Source organism: Mauremys mutica, chromosome 1 (assembly GCF_020497125.1).
Source record: "Mauremys mutica isolate MM-2020 ecotype Southern chromosome 1, ASM2049712v1, whole genome shotgun sequence".
In the NCBI taxonomy this organism is placed as follows: Eukaryota; Metazoa; Chordata; order Testudines; family Geoemydidae; genus Mauremys; species Mauremys mutica.
The window spans coordinates 316,792,418-316,817,633 of record NC_059072.1 but is presented as its reverse complement, the minus strand read 5'-3'; the positions used below and the strand labels follow the sequence as shown (position 1 = coordinate 316,817,633).

At 39.1% G+C, this 25,216-nt stretch overlaps 1 protein-coding gene across 1 annotated transcript in view; it reads left to right on the top strand.

Annotated features, from left to right (window-relative positions):
- FRY (FRY microtubule binding protein) overlaps nucleotides 1–25,216 on the top strand; it is a 398,333-nt gene that overhangs the window by 95,308 nt on the left and 277,809 nt on the right. The window contains exon 5 of the mRNA XM_045016361.1: nucleotides 4,834–5,398. Coding sequence (XP_044872296.1) covers nucleotides 5,329–5,398 — 70 coding nt within the window. The 5' untranslated portion in view covers nucleotides 4,834–5,328. The remainder of the gene's footprint in view (nucleotides 1–4,833; nucleotides 5,399–25,216) is intronic.

The following is a 25,216-nucleotide window of genomic DNA, read 5'->3' as shown; positions in this document are numbered from 1 at the left end:
GTGCCTGCCTAGTGCCCAGCAGGGGAGAGAAGCTGAGGTCCCACGCCTGCCGGGGACAGAGAACTCCAGGGCTGCAGGCTGTGGGCGCCGGCTTTCTCTGTCCCTGGCAGGCGCGGGGCTGCGGCTTCTCTCCGGCTTCTCCGGGGCTGCAGGCTGTGGGCGCTGGTGTTCTCGGTCCCCAGCAGGCACCAGGCCCTTCTCTCCAGCTTCGAAGCTGGAGAGAAGACCCAGTCCCGCCCCTGCCGGGGACAGAGAACTCCGGGGCTGCGGGCACCAGTGTTCTCAGTCCCTGGCAGGCGCTGGGCCATGGCTTAAGCCGGAGAGAAGCTGTGGCCCCACGCCTGCTGGAGACAGAGAACTCTGGGGCTGCAGGCTTCATTGTATGTTAAAGTAAGAATAATAAATATATTTGGACCAGCAGTTAAACAATGTTTTACTTTTTTAAAATAAATAAGATGAAAACTGTTTATGATATATATTTTGTAAAAACTTTCTATATTTTTTACAGGTAGATAAAAAAGAGCAAATTCAAATGGTAAGGTGTAAGAGTAATTGCCGAATAATTTAATTTAATACCTTTTACATGTAAAATTACTCTTTTTATCTTAGCGATTCATATATTATGTAATATTAAATATTATGTTTTTTGTATTATTTAATGTACAAATACAAAATAAGCCTTGAAAAATTGGTGGTGCCCGCCACACTCTTCTGAAAACATGAATGTGCTACTGGCCACAAAAAGGTTGGGGACCACTGGCCCAGACTGACACCTTGCATGATTAAGCCCTAGATCTGACTCCAAGCCCTAGATCAGCCAATCCAGAATATCAGTTTTATACTATGACAGCGTATTAGATAGTGCATATGTCTGCTGACAAATACAAACACTATGGTTTATCAGTGGGGATTGAAACAAGGTAATTAAGGATCAAAAGCACAATCCTCTGCTACCTGTGCTTAAGGAGTCATTCTGTTAGTAGAAATCAAGGATCAGTTTTAATTATTAGTAGCTGCCACTAGAGGGAGATACATTCAAGTACACTAATCCGCTGTATTACACATACACAAAACTCACAAATCTAGTTTATACTTAGTTTGCTCCTATGGTCTGCTTCAGACATGGTCCTGAGAGGTAGGGTGACCATACATTCCATTTTGGCAGGAACAGTCCCCTTTTTAAGCCCTGTTTCTGACATCCTGACTTTTTTGGCAAAACTGGGCATTTGTCTTGTTTTGCCAGAAAAGTGGGGTGCACCCTCCTGGGGGGCACAGAGGAATATTATGGGGGGGTAAGTGGCAACTTTTGGAGGAGGTATAGGATTCTGGATGATGTGTCTCCCCTATGCCCTGCCCCTCCAATCAGGGAGTAATGGGATGTCATGTGCTCACTCTGCTGCCCAATCAGTGGGCAGCGCAGTCAGGGCCCTAATTCAAACTCTTCTCCAGTTGGGCCATGGAGCCATGATCTGTGGGCCCTAGGCCCTATTGGGCAACCCAGTTGGTGAGTGAACGACCAGGTCCCGCAGCATCTGCTTGTGCCAGGGCACCAAACATGGCATGCTCTGTCCCTCAGCCCCTTCTTTCCCCAACCAAGTGGTCCCTGCAGCCCGCACCCGGTCTCATTTCCTCCCCATCCACTGTCCTTCAGAGCCGGTCCCCAAAACCCTGTACATCCTCCCACCCCAACAGGCTTCTTTTCTTCCCCAGTCTTCCTCCAATAGCCCGCTTCTGCCACATCCCAGCAGGGGCACCATTTAAGGAGGGCATCTCCCCACACCCAAGTTTTGTATCACTGGCTGGGAGCAACTCCCCCACCCTCTGGTCCTCCATCACTTGTTCGCTCCTTTCCCCACTCCTCTCACCGGCTGGGAGTGACCCGCCCCCTGTCATTCACTCCTTCCCCCTTCCCTCCCCAGCCAGGAGTTGCCAACCCTCAGTCTGAAATGGCAGCTCTGTATCCCAGCCGCCCCCCACTTCTCCAGGGCTGCTCTCTGGAATCTCCTTGGTCCCTCCCACTACCTGAAGGCACCTTCCTGCACATCTGCTATCCCAGCCCCCAAAGGGACATCATACTGCTAAAATGGATCATAGTCCAATAGCTTCACCTCCTGGCTATGAGCCCAAAAGTACTCACACCCATACACTCACACCCTACTTTGCTGCCCAGATCCCAGCCCATCCCCATTCATCTTCCCTCTTTCCCCAATCTCTGCTATTTGGCTCTATTGGGGGCATGGAGGAACGTTTGTGGGAGTGTGAGGGATGAGTGGTAACGCTAGGCAGCTCAGGCCAGCCCCACACATCCCACTTTCAGTTCAGAGAAATATGGTCACCCTACTGAGAGGCCTCCCCTACTTCTTGTGTTTAGCCTCAAATTGCACTTTCTTTGTGTTCAGAATGTAAAAGTCTTGGCACCACATGGTTCCCTCCACATTAAAGCTAAAATGAGCTTTAGAGATTGTATCTGATCAGGCTGCAGGCCTATGCTGTACTCACAGCTTCATTTAAGTGGAGCTGTTTTAAGAATTCTTGTAAGTATTGCTTAGAATATACAGTTCTTAACTGCATACATGACTCTTTATCATAAACAGTAATAATGAAGATTTAAACACACTATGGATTTTTTCCCATTCTTTTTCTCTTATCGGGTAATTGTTTTTGAAGACTATTTTCAAAAGTTTAGTAGGAGAACATCTGTTTATGGCAATCACAGTAGTTGGTGCATAGACAGAGTACTGACCCTGAGCGCATCATTGATTTTCATGTAGGGCTTGTCCCCTAAGCCTCCCATATGCTGAAGACCATTTCTACTGTTGGTGCTATTCCAGATGGTGGGGTTAGTCCCTTTGCCCATGACTCCTGGATATCTGCTCTCCAAAAGGCCCAGAGAGCACAGGAAGTGGACAAGACAGCAGGAGAATAGGGGCTGGCTTGAAGGTAGTTGTACATGACTGAAATAGGCAATTTATCATGGCAGATCTGTGAAAATACTCAGATTCTTGATCTTTTATTTCCTTTTTATGGTAAAATATGTTATATTAGGACTCTTTAATATACACGCTGTCATAGACAAAAACGTGTATACTATGTTCCTGGTATACTGTAAATACATAGGACTCTAAAATTAATCAAAAAAGAGTTCTTTTACACCTCAAGATTCTGTATTGTGCTAGTCAGGTTATCAGCTACTGAACTACATAATTAATAAGATTTTACCAGAAATTAATTTAATGTGGAAGAAAGCAGAACCTATGTATTTTTAAAAACCTTAGCCCAGTTAAAGCTAATTTGGAGAATTTCTTTTGGATCTGAAGTAGAATGCTGCTGTTACTGCCATTTCAGCTAGTTGCAGCTGTTTTAGGAATGTTTCCGAGATGTTGCCAAAAATGTGCTGTTATCTCTAGATGTTCTAATATTAGAGTGAAATTTATATTGAAAAACATTTAAATAGGATCAAAATACATTTAAATACATCTTCAGATCTGGTGTTTTATATTTCAAGTTCCTTTAATAATAAGATTCAGTATGATTTTAACTGGCTATACCTGATATATTTTTTCTTTTAAATAAGTAAGTTGATCAGAAGCTAAACTCTAATGTGATTGTTAATTGAGTGGATCATGCTATTTGAAGCATCATTGATAAAAGAATAAATATCAACTAACAGTATAAAGTAAATCTGATTTTAACAAAGAGGTTGAATACAGTAAAATAAAGGACTGTAATAAAGTAGTGGGATAGTTGTTTCTCTGGTGGTTGGGTTCCTATCTTGTCTGAGAAAGCTCAACAATGCCTTGAATTGTCATCTTTGTATTTTCTTCTGAGACCAGTAGGCACAATGTAAAAAGATCTTTTTCTATGTGTATTTTTGCATTTGATTGGGAAAAAAAGTATAAGTTCTAGAATGATGATTTTTGTTGGCTTTTTCCCTAATATTCTATGTATTTTATGAAACATTTTGGTGTAATTATGCATTTTTCAGGGGAAAGTAATCTGATAAAATGCATATCGCTAGGAATTTAAATCTGAAGATAATTTTTTCTGTACACTTGATTGAACCAAGTTTCTGAAAATCCAATAGTTCACAATGTTGTTGTATGAATCCACTATAGAGATGCTATATGTCTGTTTAAACATTATAGGATAGTACACTATTTATTCCACTAGCTGAGAGAAGAAATAATGGTAAAACCAGGCAAACAGAAATCAGGAAATATGATACCAAGAACTCAGGAAGCAAAAAGCCACTGGAAAACTGATGCTGCTTCTTCATTATTAGCAAATTGTGCATACTGATGTATTGTGATTATTAGAAAATTTTAAGAAAAAGGTAAATTATAGCTAGTAATCAAATTTAGTGTAGACTATGCAGAGGGTGAAATAAGCAACTAGCTGCCTGTTTTATTTTCCAATATGAATTCAGCTTTCTGTCTCTTATCTTATAAAAGTCTAACTCAAGACAAAAATGACATCAAACTGAGATTCTTCTTTAGCTGTGAAAGAAAAGAACAAACAACCATTTAAATGTCTGGTTGTTGTGCAAGTGCTTCCCTTCTGCAACTGGGCTGACTGATGGGCTTTTTAAAAACGTCACTGCAATCCGATAGATGGGTGCAGCTTTGCTTTACTGCAGCATGATGCAGTTGTGTCTAATACAGTGTGTTGTTCTTGGAAACAGACTGAAGGGAAGCAGCTGACCAGAACACATATACAATACTGGTTAGAGGTTTTTCTAAAAAGAAAAGAATAAAGGAACCTGTGAAATTCCTTCAGCTGCAGAAGAGACATTCTCAGTAGGGCTTCAAGTTGATACTCTGTGTTTGCTTACAGGAGGAGGTGCATACGATCAGTCTATCAGTCTCTAATGGAAAAAGCCTTCAGATAGGCAGATTGCACGCTATTAGAAGGCCAGCTCAAACACCCTTCAAGGAGACATTCTAATTGTTTTATACAACAGCTGCTTTGGTATAGTACATATATTAAATGGAGCCTATGGAAAAGCTGCAAAAATCTGATTCATTGTGGAATGGAGAACATGAAAGCTCCTATTGAATGTCTGCAGGGTGGGAAAAAAAATACAGCAAATAAAGCTAAGTACCAGCCCTGAAGGAGGAGCAGAGGACGAGAATCTCATGGTGTGGTGTTGTTGTTATTGTTGTATTAAAGGAGGGCTTACCTACCACGGAAGAAGTTGATCTACAGAGACTTCATTTCCTCTTCTGACCCCTCGTTTACATCACTAACTGGTGACAGTTCCATCTACATACACAGTACCTGCCACTTCAACTGCTCAGAATTATAGAAGCCTCTTTGTATGCAGCAGACATGGCTAGCCAGCAGGATTCAGGCTTCTTTGAAATCAGTATCAAATATTTACTGAAATCCTGGAGCAATAGTGAGTAGCAGAAGAGTAATCTTTTAATATTGTACATTGATTGATAGACAGTAAGGATAAGCAAAATAATAAAATCTTACATTTACTATATGTTTGTGTTATTAGTGAAACAAATAATTTTTGCTTTAATCTTCTATAAAAATGAAAATGTCACAGATTTAAATAGCTTTCATTAACTGCAAATATGGCAATGAGATTATACTAGGTTATGCTTGATTGAATTCTCAAGTTAGGCTGCTTTCAGTGCAGTGCATTAATGGTAGTGCATTAAAACAACATTTCCTGCCTAGGTGTTTGTTTGATTTGTTCAAGCTTTATCTAAATATTTTAAGTGATTTTTAATCAGAGGGGTGTGGCATTGTTTTGAAATATTTTGTATTTGTTTTATCCTTGTATCATGTGAACAAAAAAATGGACTGCTTATGTTCCAGATCTGCAAGTCATCACTGTAATATTGTAAAAGCCAAAAATATATATATATATAGGTACTTAGCTTTGTTTCCCCTTCCTTTATGCTTTATTCCTTTATGATTCAAACTTGTTTGAAACATTAGTGTCAAAAAGGTATCAGGATGTATATCTAATCCAAACCGAAGCTTTATAAAATGTAAACAAATGAGATTATAGTCTTCTTTAATTATTTCTCTATTCATGATGCTAATAATTTATCACTATGTATATCAATCAGGCTTATTTTTCAGGAATGCATTGTAATATAATGTATTATGATGTATAAGATCTCAAAGTAGAGGCAATGGTTGTAAATATAGTCACATCAGAGTCAGGCCTCTAGATTCTTACTTCTGATACAGATTTAATTTTTATTTAAAATATATACATATATGTTATATTCTCTTTTCACATTAGAAACTGTTAGTAGTGGCAGACTCAATACATTAACAGTTTAAAAAATATAGAACTCAGTTTCTCTGGAAAAATCCAGTTTGGATTCATTACTGCATACGTAACCATCATCCCAATATCTATAATTAAATAGCTCCTGAATAAAATGGTGTGTTAGATACTATAGTATATAAAATTATACCTCTGCAGGCATTGTTAGTGCCTGACATACATCTGATAACCTGTTAAGAAATGTAAAAAAAACCCTAAATATGTATTGTACTAGGATATCCATCTCTAAATGATATCCATAGAAACCATGTTTTTTCCAGGTCAATTTCAACCATAGGGCTTGTCTGAATCAGTTTTTCTACCACAAGTGTGAAACCATTAGGGAATAATACTGTTACCTAAACAGTATTTCTTGATTTGCTATAATCCTACACCATTTTGCACATGTTCATTTCATTTAGAATCTATGACATAATAAGAATTAGATGATGAATTTAGTATTATTTTGCTTTTGAACTATTAATTGATTAAAGGAAACAAAAGTATATGTTGTAACAATGGGTGTCATAACTAATTACAGTCAGTGTTATGAAAATAAAGAAAAATAAATCATTTTGAGGGTAGGGAAATTGTCATAAATGGATCCTGTTTCTTTTTAAAAATACAATAATAATAAGGGCCAGGTGATATTAGATCTTACATTGCTTTAATCATAAGAGGTAAGAACATAACACTGTTACAGTATTATGAAGATGGATATAATTTTTTAAAATTCTAAATTGCTGATACCACAGATTTTTTTCCTAGGAAAAAAATATTTTGGAGTAACTAATGCATTCCTAAACTGAAATTAGAAGTCCTTAAATGAAAGTCAGTATTTTTCTGTTTTAGAAAAATTAAATTGATATATCCAGTATCATTCTTTCTGCCATTCCTTCACAGATAAATGGTGTTCTCTACTGTACTTTGATTAAACATTGAGGAAATCCAGTCAGTTAATCCAATTTTATTTAAAGTTGTTGCCAGACTATCTACTTGCAGTCTGAAACAATGTTTATGAAATTGTACATATTTTCTGTGGTTGAACAATAAACTATTTGATCAGAAAATTCTAGGGAGTTCAAAAGATTTGGGGCTCTATTAAACTCTGTTATGTGGTGGGTGGAACACCCTTGCTTAAAATTTACTGCTAAGGTTGCACATGCATACACAGGAACGTGCTTTTCAGAAGAAGAGGTGATGTGTGCCTGCATACGTGAGCATAGAATCAAGTTGTTAGTTATGCTAATGTATTTGCCCAAAATAAATACTATTTTAAAAGAAAAAAAACATAGAGGCTCTGCTTTGTAATTTACCAAAATGGTAGTGGTAGTAAAGGTCCTGTTAATAAAAGTTTCTGTAAACAGGCATTTCATTGAAACAGCAGCCATAGATATTGGTTGTCCTTCTTAAAGTCTATCAGTCTAATGAAACCAGTCATTCTTGCTGAAGTGTATTAAGGTTTATACAAAGCATGATCTTTTTCTTAATGGACTGGTTAGTGCACAGTTACCCAATCTGTTGCATGGTATGGTGTTAGTGCCCAACTTTGCTATCTAGGATCTTCTGAAATGCAATACTACCTTACACTTTCATGAAGCAGCAAGGTAGGATTTCTACCTGACATTCCAGAGTGCTTGCCAAGGGACCCATCTGTCATGTTCACTGCCACACCATGGTCAGGTGAGGGAACCAGCTAATATTTATTTTAGGTGTTTTTATGTGCTCATAATATTTAGGCTCATCTTGGCAATAGCATGTTGTAGATGGGCACATACAGCTGCTTTTTGGAGCAGCAAAAGGATGCATTCAGTAGTATGGCTCGAGCCGTCCACCAAGTTGATTCCTTTGCATTCCCTCATATGTGGCTCTAAGGATTAAAGGCAGAATTTCGCCCTAAATATCTTAATGAAAGACTGCATTTCAAACAAAGCTGGCAAATATTCCTATAACTTGCCAGATATATGGATTGACAGCACTTCCATGGATTGTAAAATGATAGATGGGACATATTTTGCATAGCTAACATTTTGGTTCCTTCTGTTCCTTTTCATAGAATTGATTCAGCAACTACAATTGTTTCATCATAAAGGTCACATATTTAGGAATAATGATACTTGCTTTCAAGGCAATAAGACTTTGGAATTCTCTGCCTTTGAATGTTGGAGCCTTATCTCTATACATGCATTTAATTTAAATTCAGACTGAGGCCTTACTTGTTCAGAGTTGAATTTTAATGATTGTTGGGGCTACATTTTGTGATGTGTAGAAGTGAAAGTTCTATATATATGTGACAAAGTGGAAAAGTTCTTAATGTTTTGTCTGAATAGGGTGTGCATGCTTCAGTTTCCCCTGTGTGTTACTCAAGTATCTAGGTGGTAGGACAAGGGTGTGTGATCATTGCAGAGACCCCCAAGAAGGCAGGTGTGACTGATGTCTGGCTACCTGGGCACAGACAATGGCTGACACTCTGTATCCCGGCAATTGATGTCTAGGGCCCATCCTCTGCAAGAATCAGCTGGAGCTGCTAGAAAACAAAGTGAGAGATACAGGTCAGGTGACCTGTTTGCTTGGGAAAGAGACAAAGGAAGGAGGTGGGGCAGCAGGTCATGACCAAGGCTGGGCAGCTGGGAGCTGGTCAGTCTCCTGTTTTGGGACTCGGGGGTAGAGCTCTGAGCTCTGGATTTCCCCCCTCCACGATGGACTTTGGTGAATGTTCCTTATTTCTCTGCTAACAAGATCTGTTCTATGCTGTGTTCCTGATGACTAATAAACACTTCTGTTTTCCAAGCTGGTTGAGAGTAATTGCTGACTGTGGATGTGGGGTGCAGGGCTGCTTTGGGGATTGTGTAAGGCTTCAATAGGTGTTCCATTCTGGGGTACTCACTGCGGGGAACTCATGGTATGAACAGGGGTTCTGAATGCTCTGAGGCCAGATCCAGGAAGCGCTGCAGCTGAGGAGGCTTGCGCTGGTGAGTGTGTGCCCTGAGGGGAATCACACTGTACTAGAGTCCTGTATTTTTAAAAAAGGAAAAAAATGTAATGTAAAGTTATTTTGAAGACCAGAGTTGACTAGGGAGGCTTTGATGTACTAAGCATCAGTGACACACTGTGTCCTATCTGTTTTTAAAATAACTTTCAATACTGGTTGGGGGTTCTTATTTTACCTTTTCAGAGGGGAGGAGGAGGGGGTTGTTTTTTTTGTCCCATGTGGATTGTTTTGTAAAAGCATATATGGAGAAACAGCGCAACACTGTTAAGTGCAGAAATGGCTAGTACTTGTACTTCCTTGAGGAGGATCATAACATGGTATGTGACATGCTCTAGCCTCAAGGTGTCAGAGCCCTGGATGGGTTTCTTATGTCATTACTCAGCTTCCCTGTGTTTTCAGGTGCAAGTCCATCATTAAAGGAAGTAGCCCTCAGGATAAGCCAAGTATAGGGTAGTACCCATGAAGGATTAAAAATCCCAGCATTGAATAATTGTGGGTCAATGCAGGTCTAGCATAATAGGCCCAAAGGTGATGCAATGACATCCATGGAGCAATCCTCATTGTGTCAAGATGAAGTGACATCTCGTTGCAGTCAAGGTGATGATGCAGGACCCTCATGGTTCTTCACTTAAGAGTTGAAGCATTGGAGCCTTCCTCAAAGCTTGTGTTGAGGCACACACTGTTGGTGGGTCATCTTTCTTTTCCTTATATGCTTTAAATGTATATATGCCTTAAACTCCAGAACTACTAGGGTCTTCTGTTCATACCAGACCTTCTGGTTCACTTACTGAAAGGTAAAGCTGATGGGTTATGACAGCATGGCTGGACCAATATTGGCTGCATGACTACTCTCACCCACTTAGCAATGACTACATAGATGTCCTAGCACTGGGGCTGCTTAGAACTCCATGAATAAACAGCGTGTGTGAGCACTACTGATGCTTGTGCCAAGAGGTAAGTGGTGTTGATGCATTTGGTATCAGAGGAACTGCTAAGAGGTTAATTGTTGTCTGCTCCAGGCTTATTGACATATTCTGGGGTGATGCTGCAGTGTCTTAGCCAGCAAGGTCACATCTCTGTCTTCCCAGGAGACAGATTTTGGGCTGAACTGCAGGAGGCTAGTCTGAAGGCCTTCCTGAGAGCCATTGTGTAGATTTTTGCAGGTATATCACAGGACTCACTAGAGACTTCATTGATCTCTGTGGATTCTGATAAGGAGCCCATGCAAAAAGGTATTTGATCCTTAGTCTAGGAGGCTCATCTTAAGATAAATGTTCTGAATACATTGTAGGCTTTCAGCAACTAATTATCTCAAAAAGTAGCATTGATTTGTACAACTACTTGGGCTATCCTGGTTTACAGTAGCCAGCAGCAAGGAGCAAGGTCCTGCCTTCTGTACTGGGGAGTTGTTGAGTGTGACTTGAGACATAATCCCAAAAAACAGTCCTGATTTCCACTTACTTGCCAAGAAAGGAGAATATGATACGGCTTGATTAAAATTTGTGATTGTGGAGTTGCTGATGGCTTTATTTTTATTTTATTATTATTATAATAAAAAATTAGTAAAGTTGCCTCGCAGCAAGACTAGATGCTTTGTTGGATTATTGTGCATTCAATAAATATGTATGTAAGCGGAATTTGACATATTATAGATTCCTGACAAAAATACTATATTCTGGGGGTTTCACTACAATTAAGTGATCATTCTACTAATATTTTTCTCATTATCTCATAGCCAGCCAACCAGAAATAGTGTTTTTTCTATGAGCTTGATATAAAAAAGAGCCTAATCTTTTATGTGGAACAAATTAAACCTGTAAGAATGTCCATCTAGATTTTTGTTTCTTTTGAAATTAATTCACTTGATTGAATAGAACTGTGTTTAAGAAACTTGCAAAGCAGACATGTAGGGTTCTTTGCATATGTTCATAAGACACTATTGCTTTTCTTCAGAATCAGAACACGGCTCCAGGCTTGGTCTATCTGTTCTGCAGAATTTCTTTCTGGGTTGGAAGAAGCTCAACTTTCTTGTCTTCTAGGTTTTGGTTTTGCAGGATGCCTGCTCATATGTTTTGTTGTCTCTTTGTAGGTTGTGTCATCCCTTTATATTTAAAAATGGTGCTATGTTCTGGTTCACCTATAGCCAGTAAAATAATTCTTCTCAAGTGTATTCTGTCTGAATGCTTTCCAGACGTTTCTTCACTTAGCGTCATGACATGCTTATGAAAGAAGGTAGTGTTATCTCCATAGGATTGTTGTTATAGATGGGCAAACTAGGACAGAGAAGTTAGTGATGTACATGATGTCACACAAGAAGTCTGTGGCCGAGATGGGAATAGAAGCCTGTCTTATGCCTTAACCACAGGAACCATCTTTCCTCCATATTGACTGTAGCCAACTGACACTTTGTGAATCATGCGTCTACTGGTTATTATTTATAACAAGATTGTTAATTGGTATTAGTTAGCAATTTTTCTGAAGATATCTCTGAAGCATTTTACTTTCCATAGGGTGCAAATGTGTTATAACTGAGACCTTTGGAGAAGAGAAAATATTTAATTATAATTCTTGTTCTTTGAACGCATATATTTATAACAAATAATCCCACCACATTCTATTCCTGTCTTGCCCTTAGAGGTGGAGATCATTTTATTTTGATTTTTGCTTTATTAATCATGTTCAGGGCCTTTTGTTTTTGTTTTTTCTTTTGTTGTATGCAGTGTTGTTGTGGAATGTTGGTCCCAGGATATTAGAGAGACAAGGAGGGTGAGGTAATATCTTTTATTGGACCTCACCCACCTTCTCTCTGTAAAATTTCCCATGAATTTATTCGTGTTTGTTACAAAAATGAAAAAACAGGTGGAAATTGGGGCAAAAAATTAACTTCCCAGTTTTCTGGGTTGATATTGGGAGATGAGAGGACAAAAGAAAGCAACAAATAGAGAAAAATGGACCCAGAGGTAGAGAATGCAATGGTGCCATCTTCTCAAGCTTCCTCCTCCACTTCTTATGCTTCTGTGCCCTCTTCAGAAGGTGAGATGCTGGCTTGGTTACCTGGGCCGGACAGGGTACGGAGCCACTCTCTCTCCTTCCAGAGCTGGGAGCTAGGTCAGGGAAGTTCATAGAATTGCAGGATGGGAAGAGGTCTCAAGAGGTTATCTAGTCCAGTCCCCTGCACTCATGGCAGGACTAATTATTATCCGACCACCCCTGACAGGTGTCTCTCTAAAGTTTGGCACTTTAGGGCTTATACACATATGCATCTTCATGCGTGTGTGTGTGTGTGTGTGTGCGTGTGTGTCTTCCACTACACTGCCTTAGTTTAACAGACAATGTCACAGTTACATTTGGACTAATTTATTATTAACATAAACACATCTGTTGGATTTTTGTAATGTAATATGTATTTTCTGTACCTGAGTGGTACAAAATTCAGGTGAAAATCGGTAAAAAACAATATTAGCTTCTATAAAACTCAGAAAATTTTTGCTAAAAATTAAAAATCAAGGGCTCGGCTCATATTGAAATGCCATTAGGCATAGCAACGTACATATTCTCTACCTAGATGAATCGTTGATCAGGAACAGTAGCTTTCAGGTCACAAGGTCTGTCAATATCACATTTGAAGTACAAGAGTCATTAGTGTTTGGGTGAATTAAAGCTAAGTCTGCTTGTTCCTGACGAACCTTTAATATGGTCAATTAAGACAGAAGGTAGAGGTGTTATGGAACAGAAGATGAAGCATAAGAATTTCATTAATGTATACACATATATAATTTTAAGACCCTGCTTTCAGTGGCTTTTCAAATGTGTTGTTTTGCCCATGTTAAAAAATTCTGGTGACCTTTTCGTTAAGAAGCTCTAGTGCTCTCATGCTTTGCATCATGGACTTGAAATTTGGCAGAGGATGGCTTTTTTGCTGCTTATCCTTTGAAAAATCAAAGTTCGCACTTGCTCAGTAACGACATTCTGGTCCTTTACAGTTAAATTCCCTGAAGTTTCCACCTACACTGGGCATGTTGCAGCTTGGGCCTGAGCAGGATTTTCCCTGCAATTGCAGCTCTGGGCAGCTGTGGACTGGGCCAAGACCCGGTGCTGGAACTGAAAGCAGGGAGGCTCTCTTCGGTGCTTTCAGAGCCCCGACCTGGCAGGACCCAGGTAGCATGGAGAAGGAAGCTGGCTGATTTCAGTGCAGAGGGGACTAGAGCCAGACCTTGGTAGGGTGCAGGGAGTTGATTGGGATGGCAAAACTGGATGGGGCAGCAGAGACTGGGATATGGAGCCAGATGGAGAAGTAGCGAGGAGCTAAGGAATGAAGTGGGACAATGGGGTCTGGCTGTGTAAGGAGATGGGGGCTGGAGGGGGAACGGGGAAACCAGGACTGGCTGGACAAGGAGAATAGGAGCTAGGAGGAAGGAAATGGGGGATGGCAGTCTGAGATTGGATGAGGAGCTGGCGGCGGGGAGTCTGAGACTGGGAACCAGCAGGGATGGGGGAAGGAGACAAAGGTTGGATGAGGAGCCAGAGGAGAACTGATGCTGGCTGGGCAATGAGACTGGGGACATGGAGATGGGGTGGGGGTGATAACTAGCAATGGCTGGGCAAGAAGATTGAGAATGGGGGGAAGATGGGCTGCATTGGAGAGACTGGAGGGGTGAGACTAGGATTTTGCTCGGTAAGGAGACTAGAAATGGAATTAAAAGCCTGAAGAGTTGAGAGCAGAATCGATCAGGGAGGAGAATAGGACTGGACAGAGGAGCAAGAGATGGGGAAGAAACAGAACTGGGACAGGGACATCTTATAGGGGACAGAGCAGAAGGAATCAAGCTTTGGGGGAACAGGCAAAGGGCTTTGTGTCTACTACAGCACATTCCCCTCCAGAACCTGAAATGGAAGATTTCAGTCTCACCATTCCTCTGCTGAAGCCCGCTGGCAGGGCTGGCCCTCGACCAAATGGCACCCCAGGCAAGGAACGTCTTTGCCACACAACCCCATTTGTTAAACTTTTAAATACCTTATTTTATTACATTTTACTTCAAACATTTTATTTTCCCTTTTCTCATTAACAACAAAACAGCACCTCAAGCCCGGTGCCCCCCAAGCCTGACACCTCAGTCGCCTGGGCCACCTGCCCCTAAATCCGGCCCTGCCAACTGGCAAAGAGCATGTCTCATCCCTATCTAGAACTGGCCACATGGAGGATGACAACCTACTATTGCTGTTAGGTGACTTGATGGAGAGTATTAAAATCCATCAGCTGGGAAGACCTACACATAATTTGCATGTGCTATTGAGGTAATTGTGTGGGCTGTTGGCCTGCTAGGCATCAAATTGATCGCTTGTGCATAATATTACCATGATTGTCAATATGCAATTCTGAAAGCCTGGATCCTGGGAGTTAATGGGGCTATGAGGAATGGCATACATTTATAAAGAAGGAATTTACCAGATTATTATTTTTTCTATTAATTATTATTTCTGTTGGTACTGCATAACAGAGACATTAGGGCCCCAGTAAAGTAGGCATTGTACAGGCTAATAACACAACGCTAGTTCCTGCCACAGGGATCTCATAAGTTAGGATAGGCCAAGCAAACTGGATTGTTTTTTTTTGACAGAATTAGCAGATGAAGAAAGCAGAAGGTATGTTTGGATTTTAGTAAAACATTTGAGTATTTCACAAGAATTTGAGTATTTTACAATATTTTCAAAATTAATTTTGAGTACTATATTGAAAACTGGCATAAGGGATTGTACATAAAGTGTAGCTATTGATGGTAATTTATCAAATTAGTATGAGTAGAGCAGTGGGGTACTACAGGGATGGATGTTAGACTTTATCTTCATCAGGATCTTTAGTGATTTGGAAGAAAGTGAAAGACATTAATGATATTTGCAGATAATTCTCCAATTGGGGAAAGTGAACATCAGTGAAGATGGGGTAGGGGAAGGGATACAGAAGTTAGAAATCTGGACAAAGAGTAAGAACATTCTATGAGGGAAGATTTAGGCTGAATATCAGAAAAAGTTTCTTGACATGGAGATCTATTATGCTGTGGAATTCTCTTTCAAGTGGAATGATTGAAGCCCTGTTTTTTGCAACATTTAAAACTAGACTGGTGAATGCATTAAAAACTGTTGTAGAGAACAGTCCTGTATTGGAAGGAAGATGGACTAGATGACCTAATATATCTTTTATTCATCTCTACATCCTGTGATTTTAGAGCTCCAAGCAGACCTATGCAAATTCCAACGAGTAATTTGCCAAAAGTATAAAATCCGTAGAGCTGTCATGTGAACTGTATACCCTTAATGTAGAAGAATTACAAGTAAGGGATTTTCTCTTGTTTTAGGGTGAATGGTATTAATATAGGAAGTAGTGTGGAAGCACCTCACTGCTGGCATGTTGGAGTTGTGTTAAGATGTCACATAATCATGATATAAATAGCTCTTTTAATTTAAAAGCTACATAAATAAATGTAATGTAAACATTAATTTTAATACCTTTATTTCCAGCTCACCTAGAGATCTATAATTAGAAAATTGTACAAGTTACTTGCTTGTTACAAAAAAGGGTCTCATCCTACAAGGCAGTGAGCACCTTCAACTCCAATTGATTTAAATCAAATATTTTGTGGAATTATGCCCAAAGAGGGGAGCAGTTGATTCTTCTTTCCTATGTGATGTGGTTTGCATAAAGTTGTTCACATGCGTTGTAGCTCTTAGATCTTACTACATACCTAGTTCATGTGCTGAACTTTCCTTTAACATTATTTGTAAACATCTCAAAGCCTGTCAGACTTACAAATCATGCATTTTAAAGGCTGAATGCACAATTTGACAAGGCCCTTAGGGCAAGAATTGTTGTTATAAATGTTACATTTTTACAGTATGAGAGTCAATAAAGGCATTTTAAATTGATATATTTTGTGTTGAATGCGGATTTCTACATGATTTTATAGAAGCAACTTTTAGAATGTTTTGCTAGAAGGCCTGAAACTGTATGTTAAGAGATTATACGCTGTCTGAATTAGCTGGGGGTTCGTTCAAGCTTGGTATTGAGTGAGGAAAAGACAGGCAGGACCAGGGTAACACTGAAAAGCCAAGTGGCTGCGTTTATTTAGGGGATAATTACAACGTGGGCTGGGGGAGTAGGCAACTTTGGCTGGGATGGTATCAAAAGTACAAACACACCCCAAAACACAGTAATAATACACTTTATACTGCTCACCACACCACACCAAATAGGCAGACACACCAATCACACAGATAGGAATCGGGTTCGTCAGGGCGGTGCCCGGTGCAAACACAGAAAAGAGACCCACGGGCCACTGCCTCAGCCACTCTTGCGTTCACACAGAGGATAAATCCAGAGTGTGGTGCGGCTGCAGCTGGGCAGATTCCACTCACTCAGACTGCGGGGACTGGACCCCCTTGGTCAGCTACTCTCTAAGTAGAGACAGCTCCCAGATTCATTCACTCCGGACAAAGACAGAGCAGTGATTCAAACACATAAAACAGTTTGCAATTAACAATTCAATAACAAATAGAACAATTATACAAGCTAGCTAAGCAATTGTGCAATTCTGAGCTCACTAATACAATCCTGATATCCTGAGTAGATATTTGGTACCAAGTTAGGGAGGGGAAAAGTAAGAGGCTAAATAAGCTAACTGTCAGATATCAAAAAGCAAATACCGCACTCCAGGCGCAGCTGACCAGCAGAACAGACACCAGAAGCATGATGAGCTGACAGGGATCGGGTCCAAACGACAACGAATCCAAACGATACGACACGAGTGCACTTTACCGGGAGGATACCCTGGCCGAACGAGTGATCAGGTCCTTCAGCTAACACGCGGATGCTCCACACCAATTTTGGGGGGGAACCTAGTTTTATAGACAGGTCTCACTCCCTCGTGTCAGTATCTGATTGGTTCCCTGGTCCCTCCTCCCTTCAGGTTTCGAGCTGTTGCCACCCCACGTCGGAAGGCTTTGCACACGGCACACTGGAGTTGACGAGTAAACAAACCTGACCCTTAGATGACTGGGTCCAAAAAGAGCGGGAAAATGAGTCGCTGGGCAGAATTAAGTCTCTGTATACAGTACTCTGGAGTTGCTAGGCAGAACTAGCCTGACCTCCAGACGACCGACCCAAAAAAACAGGTTGCTGGGCAGAATCAGGCCTTCATACATAGAACTAGCCTGACCTTTAGATGGCCCAGCAACAGAAAAAGAAAAAAAACCAAAAACACAGGAGAGCACAACTGACTTGGTTGTGGATTCCACCTACTACAGCAGTTTTTACCAGAGGTTTTTGCCCTCTCATATACAACAAGAACCTGGTCCAAAATGGAGGCTGCCTTGTCCTTTTAGCAGGACAAGATGGCCGTGGACCGACAATTGGCCATACAGAGCCATAACTATGAATCGTATTGTGACATACGCTACTAATTAAATACCGAAAACTATCTTTAATTATCATTAAAGTTGACATAAATCAACGAAAACATGGAAAGTGAGGTATATTTTAGGTTCTGTATATGACTCATGCTGTTATTTAAAACAGCATAAAATTGTATGATGTTAAATTTAATATGCATAATGGATTCAAATTATCACTATAATTTTCCGTAAACTCTCCAACAAATGTCCACAACTTCCTGTCATTCTCATGAAATGTAAATGGACAATATAGGCAGTGACGGCCATCACTGACCTAAATCTGCTTCCATTGCGGTCAATGGGAATTTAAGTATTGACTTCAGTGGGAGCAGAGTTAGGCTGTTGTTGAATGCTTTTTAAAATCTCACCCACTGTGTGTAATCAAACTACAGCTATTAAGTTACAGCATTTCAGGGAAACTACTTTTTGTTGTTTTTCCAAAATTGAACTTACCATCTTTGATTTGTGGTATTAGCCAAACAAAACCTTACAGTTTATAAACACATTTTCAGGAAGGATCCGTTGCGGATTTCTTTTTATGCTTACGTACTCCTTTCATGTTAGGTCATGTTAGGCCATTACTTCAACTTCTAGTTACAGCTCTCTGTGAGAGGGCACAATATTTTTTCCTTTGTTAGAAACTTACACTGTCCCCCTTGATGAAAACTCAGTATAGTGGGGGCTATTTAGCATAAAATTACTAAGGAACTTCATTTTCTCCGCTGTATCACTATAAATACATTTATTGAAAAATATCTTCATGTTTAGAAACTTAATTAGAATGCAAGCAGTGTATAGTTAAACTTTAAAGTGTGTGTGACTCTCTGCCTTTTGTTTGGAATTTTTTCCCTATGGAACTCACTTCTGTAGCATCACCTTTTAAAAAATAATAATATGAGTCTGAAGCAATCTTGGAACCGTTAGCGACTATCTTCAAGAACTCAGGGAGGATGGCCATGGAAGTCCCAGAGATCTGGAGAAGGGCACCAGAGGCATTATAGAATAGTCAGCCTAATTTCGATACCTGGAAAGATAATGAGGCAAATTATTTTAAAAATCAGTTTGTAAGCACCTAGAGGATCATAGGGTGATAAGCAATACCCACTGTGGATTTGTGAAGAATAAACCATGCCAAAGCAAACTAATTTCCTCTTTCACCAGGTTATTGGCAGGGTGGATTGATTTAAATCAACGCAGTTTAAATCACCAATTTTAATCATGATTTAAATTAGCAAAGAAGAAGCCTTGATTTAAATACATGAATTTAATATTGTTTTGCATTTGTACCTTTTAGTTATTTTCCTAAATTGGTTGGTAACCAAAAAGCATGTTGATTTCCAAGTAAATGTTTTTACACAAAACTGGTACTTCTTTTTGCTAACCAGGAAGACACACTGTATTGATATACATTTATTTAAGCAAAAACAACAGGAGTACTTGTGGCACCTTAGAGACTAACACATTTATTTAAGCTTTCGTGGGCTACAGCCCACTTCATCAGGTGCATAGACTGGAACATACAGCAAGAAGATATTTATATATACAGAGAACATGAAAAGGTGGAAGTAGCCATACCAACTGTAAGAGGCCAATCAATTGAGATGAGCTATCATCAGCAGGAGAAAAAAAAACTTTTGAAGTGATAATCGAGATGACCCATAGAAGGTGTGAGGATACTTAACATGGGGAAATAGATTCAATTAGTGTAATGGCCCAACCATTCCCAGTCTCTGTTCAGACCTAAGTTAATTGTATCTAATTTGCATATTCAAGTTCAGCAGTCTCTCTTTGGAGTCTGTTTTTGAAGTGTCCATTTATTCTTTTGCGTAGAGACAAAATGGACACAAATCTGACATCAGGATTCATAACATTCAAAAACCAGTGGGAGAACACTTCAACCTCTCTAATCACTCAGTGACAGACTTGAAGGTGGCAATTTTACAACAAAAAAACTTCAAAAACAGACCCCAAAGAGAGACTGCTGAACTTGAATTAATATGCAAATTAGATACAATTAAGATTAGATACAATTAGATACAATGTCTAAGCATCCGATGAAGTGGGCTGTAGCCCACGAAAGCTTAAATAAATTTGTTAGTCTCTAAGGTGCCACAAGTACTCCTGGTTTTTTTTTTGCGGATACAGACTAACACAGCTGCTACTCTGAAACCATTATTTAAGCAAATACTTAGCTTAACCCATATTTATTAAGATTCTTAATTTTTACAGTTTTATTATGTTATAAAATGTTGAACAATGTGTTTTTATTTACTGTATGATTAATTTTTTACTTATGATTTGTGTCAAGCTGTTTTTAGATATAAATTAAAATTCACAAAAATAGGATTTTAATTTTTTATTAGTGAAGTAAAACTCTATGTGCTGGGTACATTTAAAAAGTTTATCAAATACATTAAAAAGTTTTGAATTTAAAACTAACTGAATTATTAGACAAAAGAAGTATTATCTGTAATTAGTGAATTGAACTGATTGTTGCTGGTCATCATGCCCTTCAAGATTTTAGAACTGGTAGCTCTCATCCTTTCACGCCTGGTTTTTATTCAGAGATTGAGAGAGAAAAACAAGCTTTCATGCTTTGGCAAATCCCAGTTGGTTTCTCAACTGTGAGTGAGCTAGTCATTGAGCTGAACTAGTTGCATAAACTGAAATAAAGAAAATATTTGCTCTGTACCTGAATAAGAGTCTACTGATGTGAAAAGCTGGTTTAGCACTTCAACAAATCCTGGTTCTGGGTGCTTGTCCTGTGACTTCCACCAGTTCAGTGGTTTGCCTTTCTTTAAGGCTTCACAGCAAACATGTACTGCTTAATATTTTTTAAATTAATTTAAATTATTTTAATATATAATAGTTAGCTTAGGACTTAACATAGGTTGTTGTAATTTCAATTTTTATTTATAAATATGTTTCTTTTATAAAAAATAAACCCGTATTTAATTTAAATTTAAAAAATGTGTATCCACCTTGGTTACTGGCCTAGTGGATAGAGAGGAAACAGTAGATGTGATTTATCTTGATTTTGGTGAGGCTTTTGACACAGTCCCACATGACATTCTCATAAGCAAACTAGGGAAATGTAGTCTATGTGAAATTACTGCAAGGTGGGTGCTCAACTCATTGAAAAACCATACTCAGAGAGTACTCAATGGTTCACTGTCAAAGTGGGGGACATATCTAGTGGAGTCCCTCAGGGGGTCAGTAGTGAGTCCAGTACTATTCAGCATTTTCATTAATGAGTTGGATAATGCAATGGAGAGTATGCTTATAAAATTTTTGGATGAAACCAAGCTGAGAGGATTTGAAAGCACTTTGGAGGACAAAATTAGAATTCAAAAGGCTCTTGATAAAATGCAGAGTTGGTCTGAAATCAGCAAAATGGATTTCAGTAAAGAAAAGTACTACACTTAGGATGGAAAAATCAAATGCACAACTACAAAATGGGGAATAACTGTCTAGAAGGTTGTACTGCAGAAAATAATGGGGGGTTACAGTGGATCCCAAATTAAATATGAGTCAACTATGTGATGCAGTTGCAAAAAAGGCTCATACTCTGGGGTGTCTTAATGAGTATGTCATATGTAAAACATTGGAGGTAATTGTCCCACACTATTCAGCACTGGTGAGGCTTCAGCTGAAGTAGTGTGTCCAGTTTAGGGCACAACACTTTGGGAAAGATGTGGACAAACTGGAGAAAGTCTGGAGGAAAGTAACAAAAATTATAAACGGTATAGAAAACCAGACCTATGAGGAAAAGTTAAAAAAATCTGGGCATGTTTAGTCTTCAGAAAAAAAGACCAGCTAGGGGAGAGGAGGGACCTGCTAGCCTTCAAATATGTTAAGAACTGTTATAAAGAGAGTTATTGTCAATTGTTTTCTATGTCCCCTAAATCTGCAGCAAGAGAGATTTAGATATTAGTAAAAGCTGTGGAACCCCCATTATTGGAGGTTTTTAAGAAGGGACTAGCACCAAGCTGGAACTGGATGATGGACTGGATCACTCAAAATTTCCCTGTTCTGTTCATTCTCTTTGAAGTGCCTGGCACTGGCCACTAGGATACTGGGCTAGATGGACCATTGGTCTGACTCAGTATGGCCATTCTTATTTTCTTAAACATAGGTTAAGTTGTAGGAAAACCTTCATTTGATGCTTAAATGTGGCTACCAATGCCGCTCTTCCGCCCTACATGCCTCTCCCCCAAACTCATCAAATAATGCCTTGTTTTGCCAGACAAGAACCTTGATCAGAGAGAATTTAAGACTGTAACACTTTCAGCCAGTAGCTTTGATGGTCTGAATGTCCAGGAAAGGTTTTAATTTGTATTACTCCTGGGCAACCCTAATCTTTGGCTACTTTGTGTCCTTTGGAAGCTGCTACTTACCCATTGCAGAAGCAGGTGTAATACAACATTCATGAAGAATTCATGTGTCTGCCTTGTTGGATAGGAGCTGGAGTATGTGGGGATTCAAACAGTAGCCCAGAATGAAGGGCTGAATACGAATGAGTTACTCTCTCCCTGACCAGTTCCATTTTGAAATACTAAATTTCCTGAATATATTTTACTTGTGATGGTTATCTGAGAAGAGGGACAACTATATTCAAATGTTTGGAGCCTTTTTTCTTCACGGTACAAAGAAAAGTACACAATTAAGCCACTGCATAAATTATTTTTATCTACAACATGTGTCCAACATTTCTCCCACCTCAGGTTCATACTTCATTCTGTTTTGTACATGTTTTCTCCTGGTGGCATACCAAAGCGGATCGTTATCTTTGGGATGCCACATTGTACTGATCACATGGTACAGGGAATAATAAGCCATTATGCTAATATAGTTTGTCATGGTCCTTGTGGCTAAGTGATGTCCCATAACCAGTGTTCTAAAGCAACATCTGATGTTTATTGTTAATTAAATTTCTCTGAAATGTCACTTTTGACAACATATCTATTTGTTTAACTATTTATGTATTTTAAGGTAAATATTATGATGTACAACTTTTAATTTCTGTCTAGTGATATCATTAAGTACCCATTATGAAGAGGTTCTTGCCGATTGACTTATTTGTAAGCAGCCATTTGCCTTCTGAATTTTCTCGTCCCATACAATGGCAGCTGTATGCTGTGTTGTGCTATGCCCACTAGAACAGGGTCAAGGCAATCTGCTCAAATATGGTCAGCTAATAAGGGTGTACAAAAGAAAGGATAAACAACTACCTCCTGCACTCTGAAAGCATCACTCCATGATGCACCCACTTCTTGCTTACACATCCTAGTTTGAAACTAAATCTATTCCAAATTATGCTGTTACACCAGATGCTGCTCCAGATTCTTTGTATTGATTTGCCTTCCTTTTGTGGCAGGTGTCTAGGCATTTGATTGTGCTCTGTCACTTTCCCACAGGACAGCAATCCAGATATAAACCAGACCAGATTCTCGAGGGAATTCAAGTGTGTGCATGTTATGTAAAATGGCATCCTGACTGAATTCTTCTGTTTTACTCAACACTCTTTCAGAATTTTTGTTTAGGTTAACGGAACAAGTGGGATATAATCTCCCAGGCACATACCACAGTGTCATTGACTGAGTTTGAATGCTCTGTAACAAAAGTTTTCTTATGACCAAAAAAAGTTTAAATAGAACAAATTTTATTTAAATTACATACAGACAAATTTCTCAGTCACATAATTAGGAAAGACGCATACCAGTGTTTCTACTACAAATGGCCTTTCTCAATGTGATATAATGAGTGGATATTTTATTTGGGTTTTTCCTCATAAGAGGAAAACTATTTACAATTTTGGCTTATTTTGTTAATTGGTTTCTTTGAAATAATTTGTATTGTATTAAAATAATTTCTTGTATTACTAATGCAGCGGATTTAATAATGTTTCATAAACTCAGCAAAACCACCAGTTTTTACCAAAGTTGATTTCATCACTTCACGGATTAGTCATAAAGGGTATCTAAGAATGACTCTGGCAACATACTGTACTCCTCTGTCCTCAGAAAATGCCATGAAAACACAATCATCTCAATTAACTGCTCCCATTTTTCATAATCCTTAGAAGCGTAATTTACAAAGTTATTCTTAAACCAGCTTCTCATTTGGCAAAGCATGTTCAACAAGTCAACTTGGTAGGAAATTATTCCACAATAATGGTCACAAAGACAAAAATGAAATAGTGATGGGAAAACCTCAAAACACATTTAGGTTCAGATATGCATTACAAAGTTAAGATGTCTGTTCAAAAATTCTGAAATTTTTATTCTTATAGAAATATAGAAATTTGAGATGGGCAAGACCTACTTAGGAAATCTGTTCCATCCTCATACCAATGCAGGCTTGTTCCCTGCATTGTGTTTTCTACTAGTTCATAGATAATAAAGCTAGAAAGGATCATTGTGATGATCTAGACTGACCTGTATAACACAGGCAATATGACTTCCCTGAATTATTTCCTATTTGAACTAGAACATACCTTTTAGAAAAAACATCCAAGCTTGATTTTAAAATTTCCAATGATAGAAAATCCACCAGTACCCTTTGGTGAGTGGTTCCAGGATGTGGGAGACTATAGGGTATTCTGAATTAGGTCTCTCCTGTTGTGTACAAATACACATGCAGTGGGCTACAGTGAATGTGAGAATGTCTCTATATTCTGGTGGGAAGGACACTCTCCTGAGAGGTAGGAGACCCATGTTCCAATCCCTTTTCCCTGTCAGGCAAAGGTGGGAATTGAATTGGGGTCTCCTAAATCATGGGTAAGTTCCCTAACCACTGGGGTAAAAGTTATTAGGGAGGCTGCCTCCTTCTCTCCCTCCCTTCAGCCCCAACCATTTTGTGAATCTAATACTCCTTTGCTTTTGTCAAAATGCCCAAAATTGAAACAAAAGTTTTTGAGTTAGGTTGAAGCAAAACATTTCATTTTGACCCTACTTGAAATGTTTTCAGCTTTTTGATTTGCTGAAAATATTTTTTAAAAATTGTTTTCAGTTTGACCCCAATTTTTTCCCCAGTTTTTCAGAATTGCTAGTGAACCAAAACCACATTATTTGCCCAATTCTCGTCATACATCTAGAAACAATGAATAAAGGCCATACTTACCAAATGAAAATTGTATATCCTGGGAAGCAGTAATTCTGAAAAGAACTTGGCCATGTTGATTGACATATATTACATTATTCTCCTTTAACTCTTTATTAATTGAGTCCTGTATCATCCATTCTATTATTTTGTCTGGGATCAGTGCCTGGCTGACAGGCGTGTTATTACCTGTTTGATCCCATTTACTCTGTTTAAATAATGGCACATTTGCTTTCCTGTTCCAGTAAATCAATTGAAAATTAATACCATATCATCCAGTCTAAATTTAAATGTCCCAAGTAAAGGGCTTCCACCACTTTTTTATTTTACTGTCAGGAAGTCTTCCCTCTTTTTCACCCTACATTTTCCCTTTAATTCAGTTATTT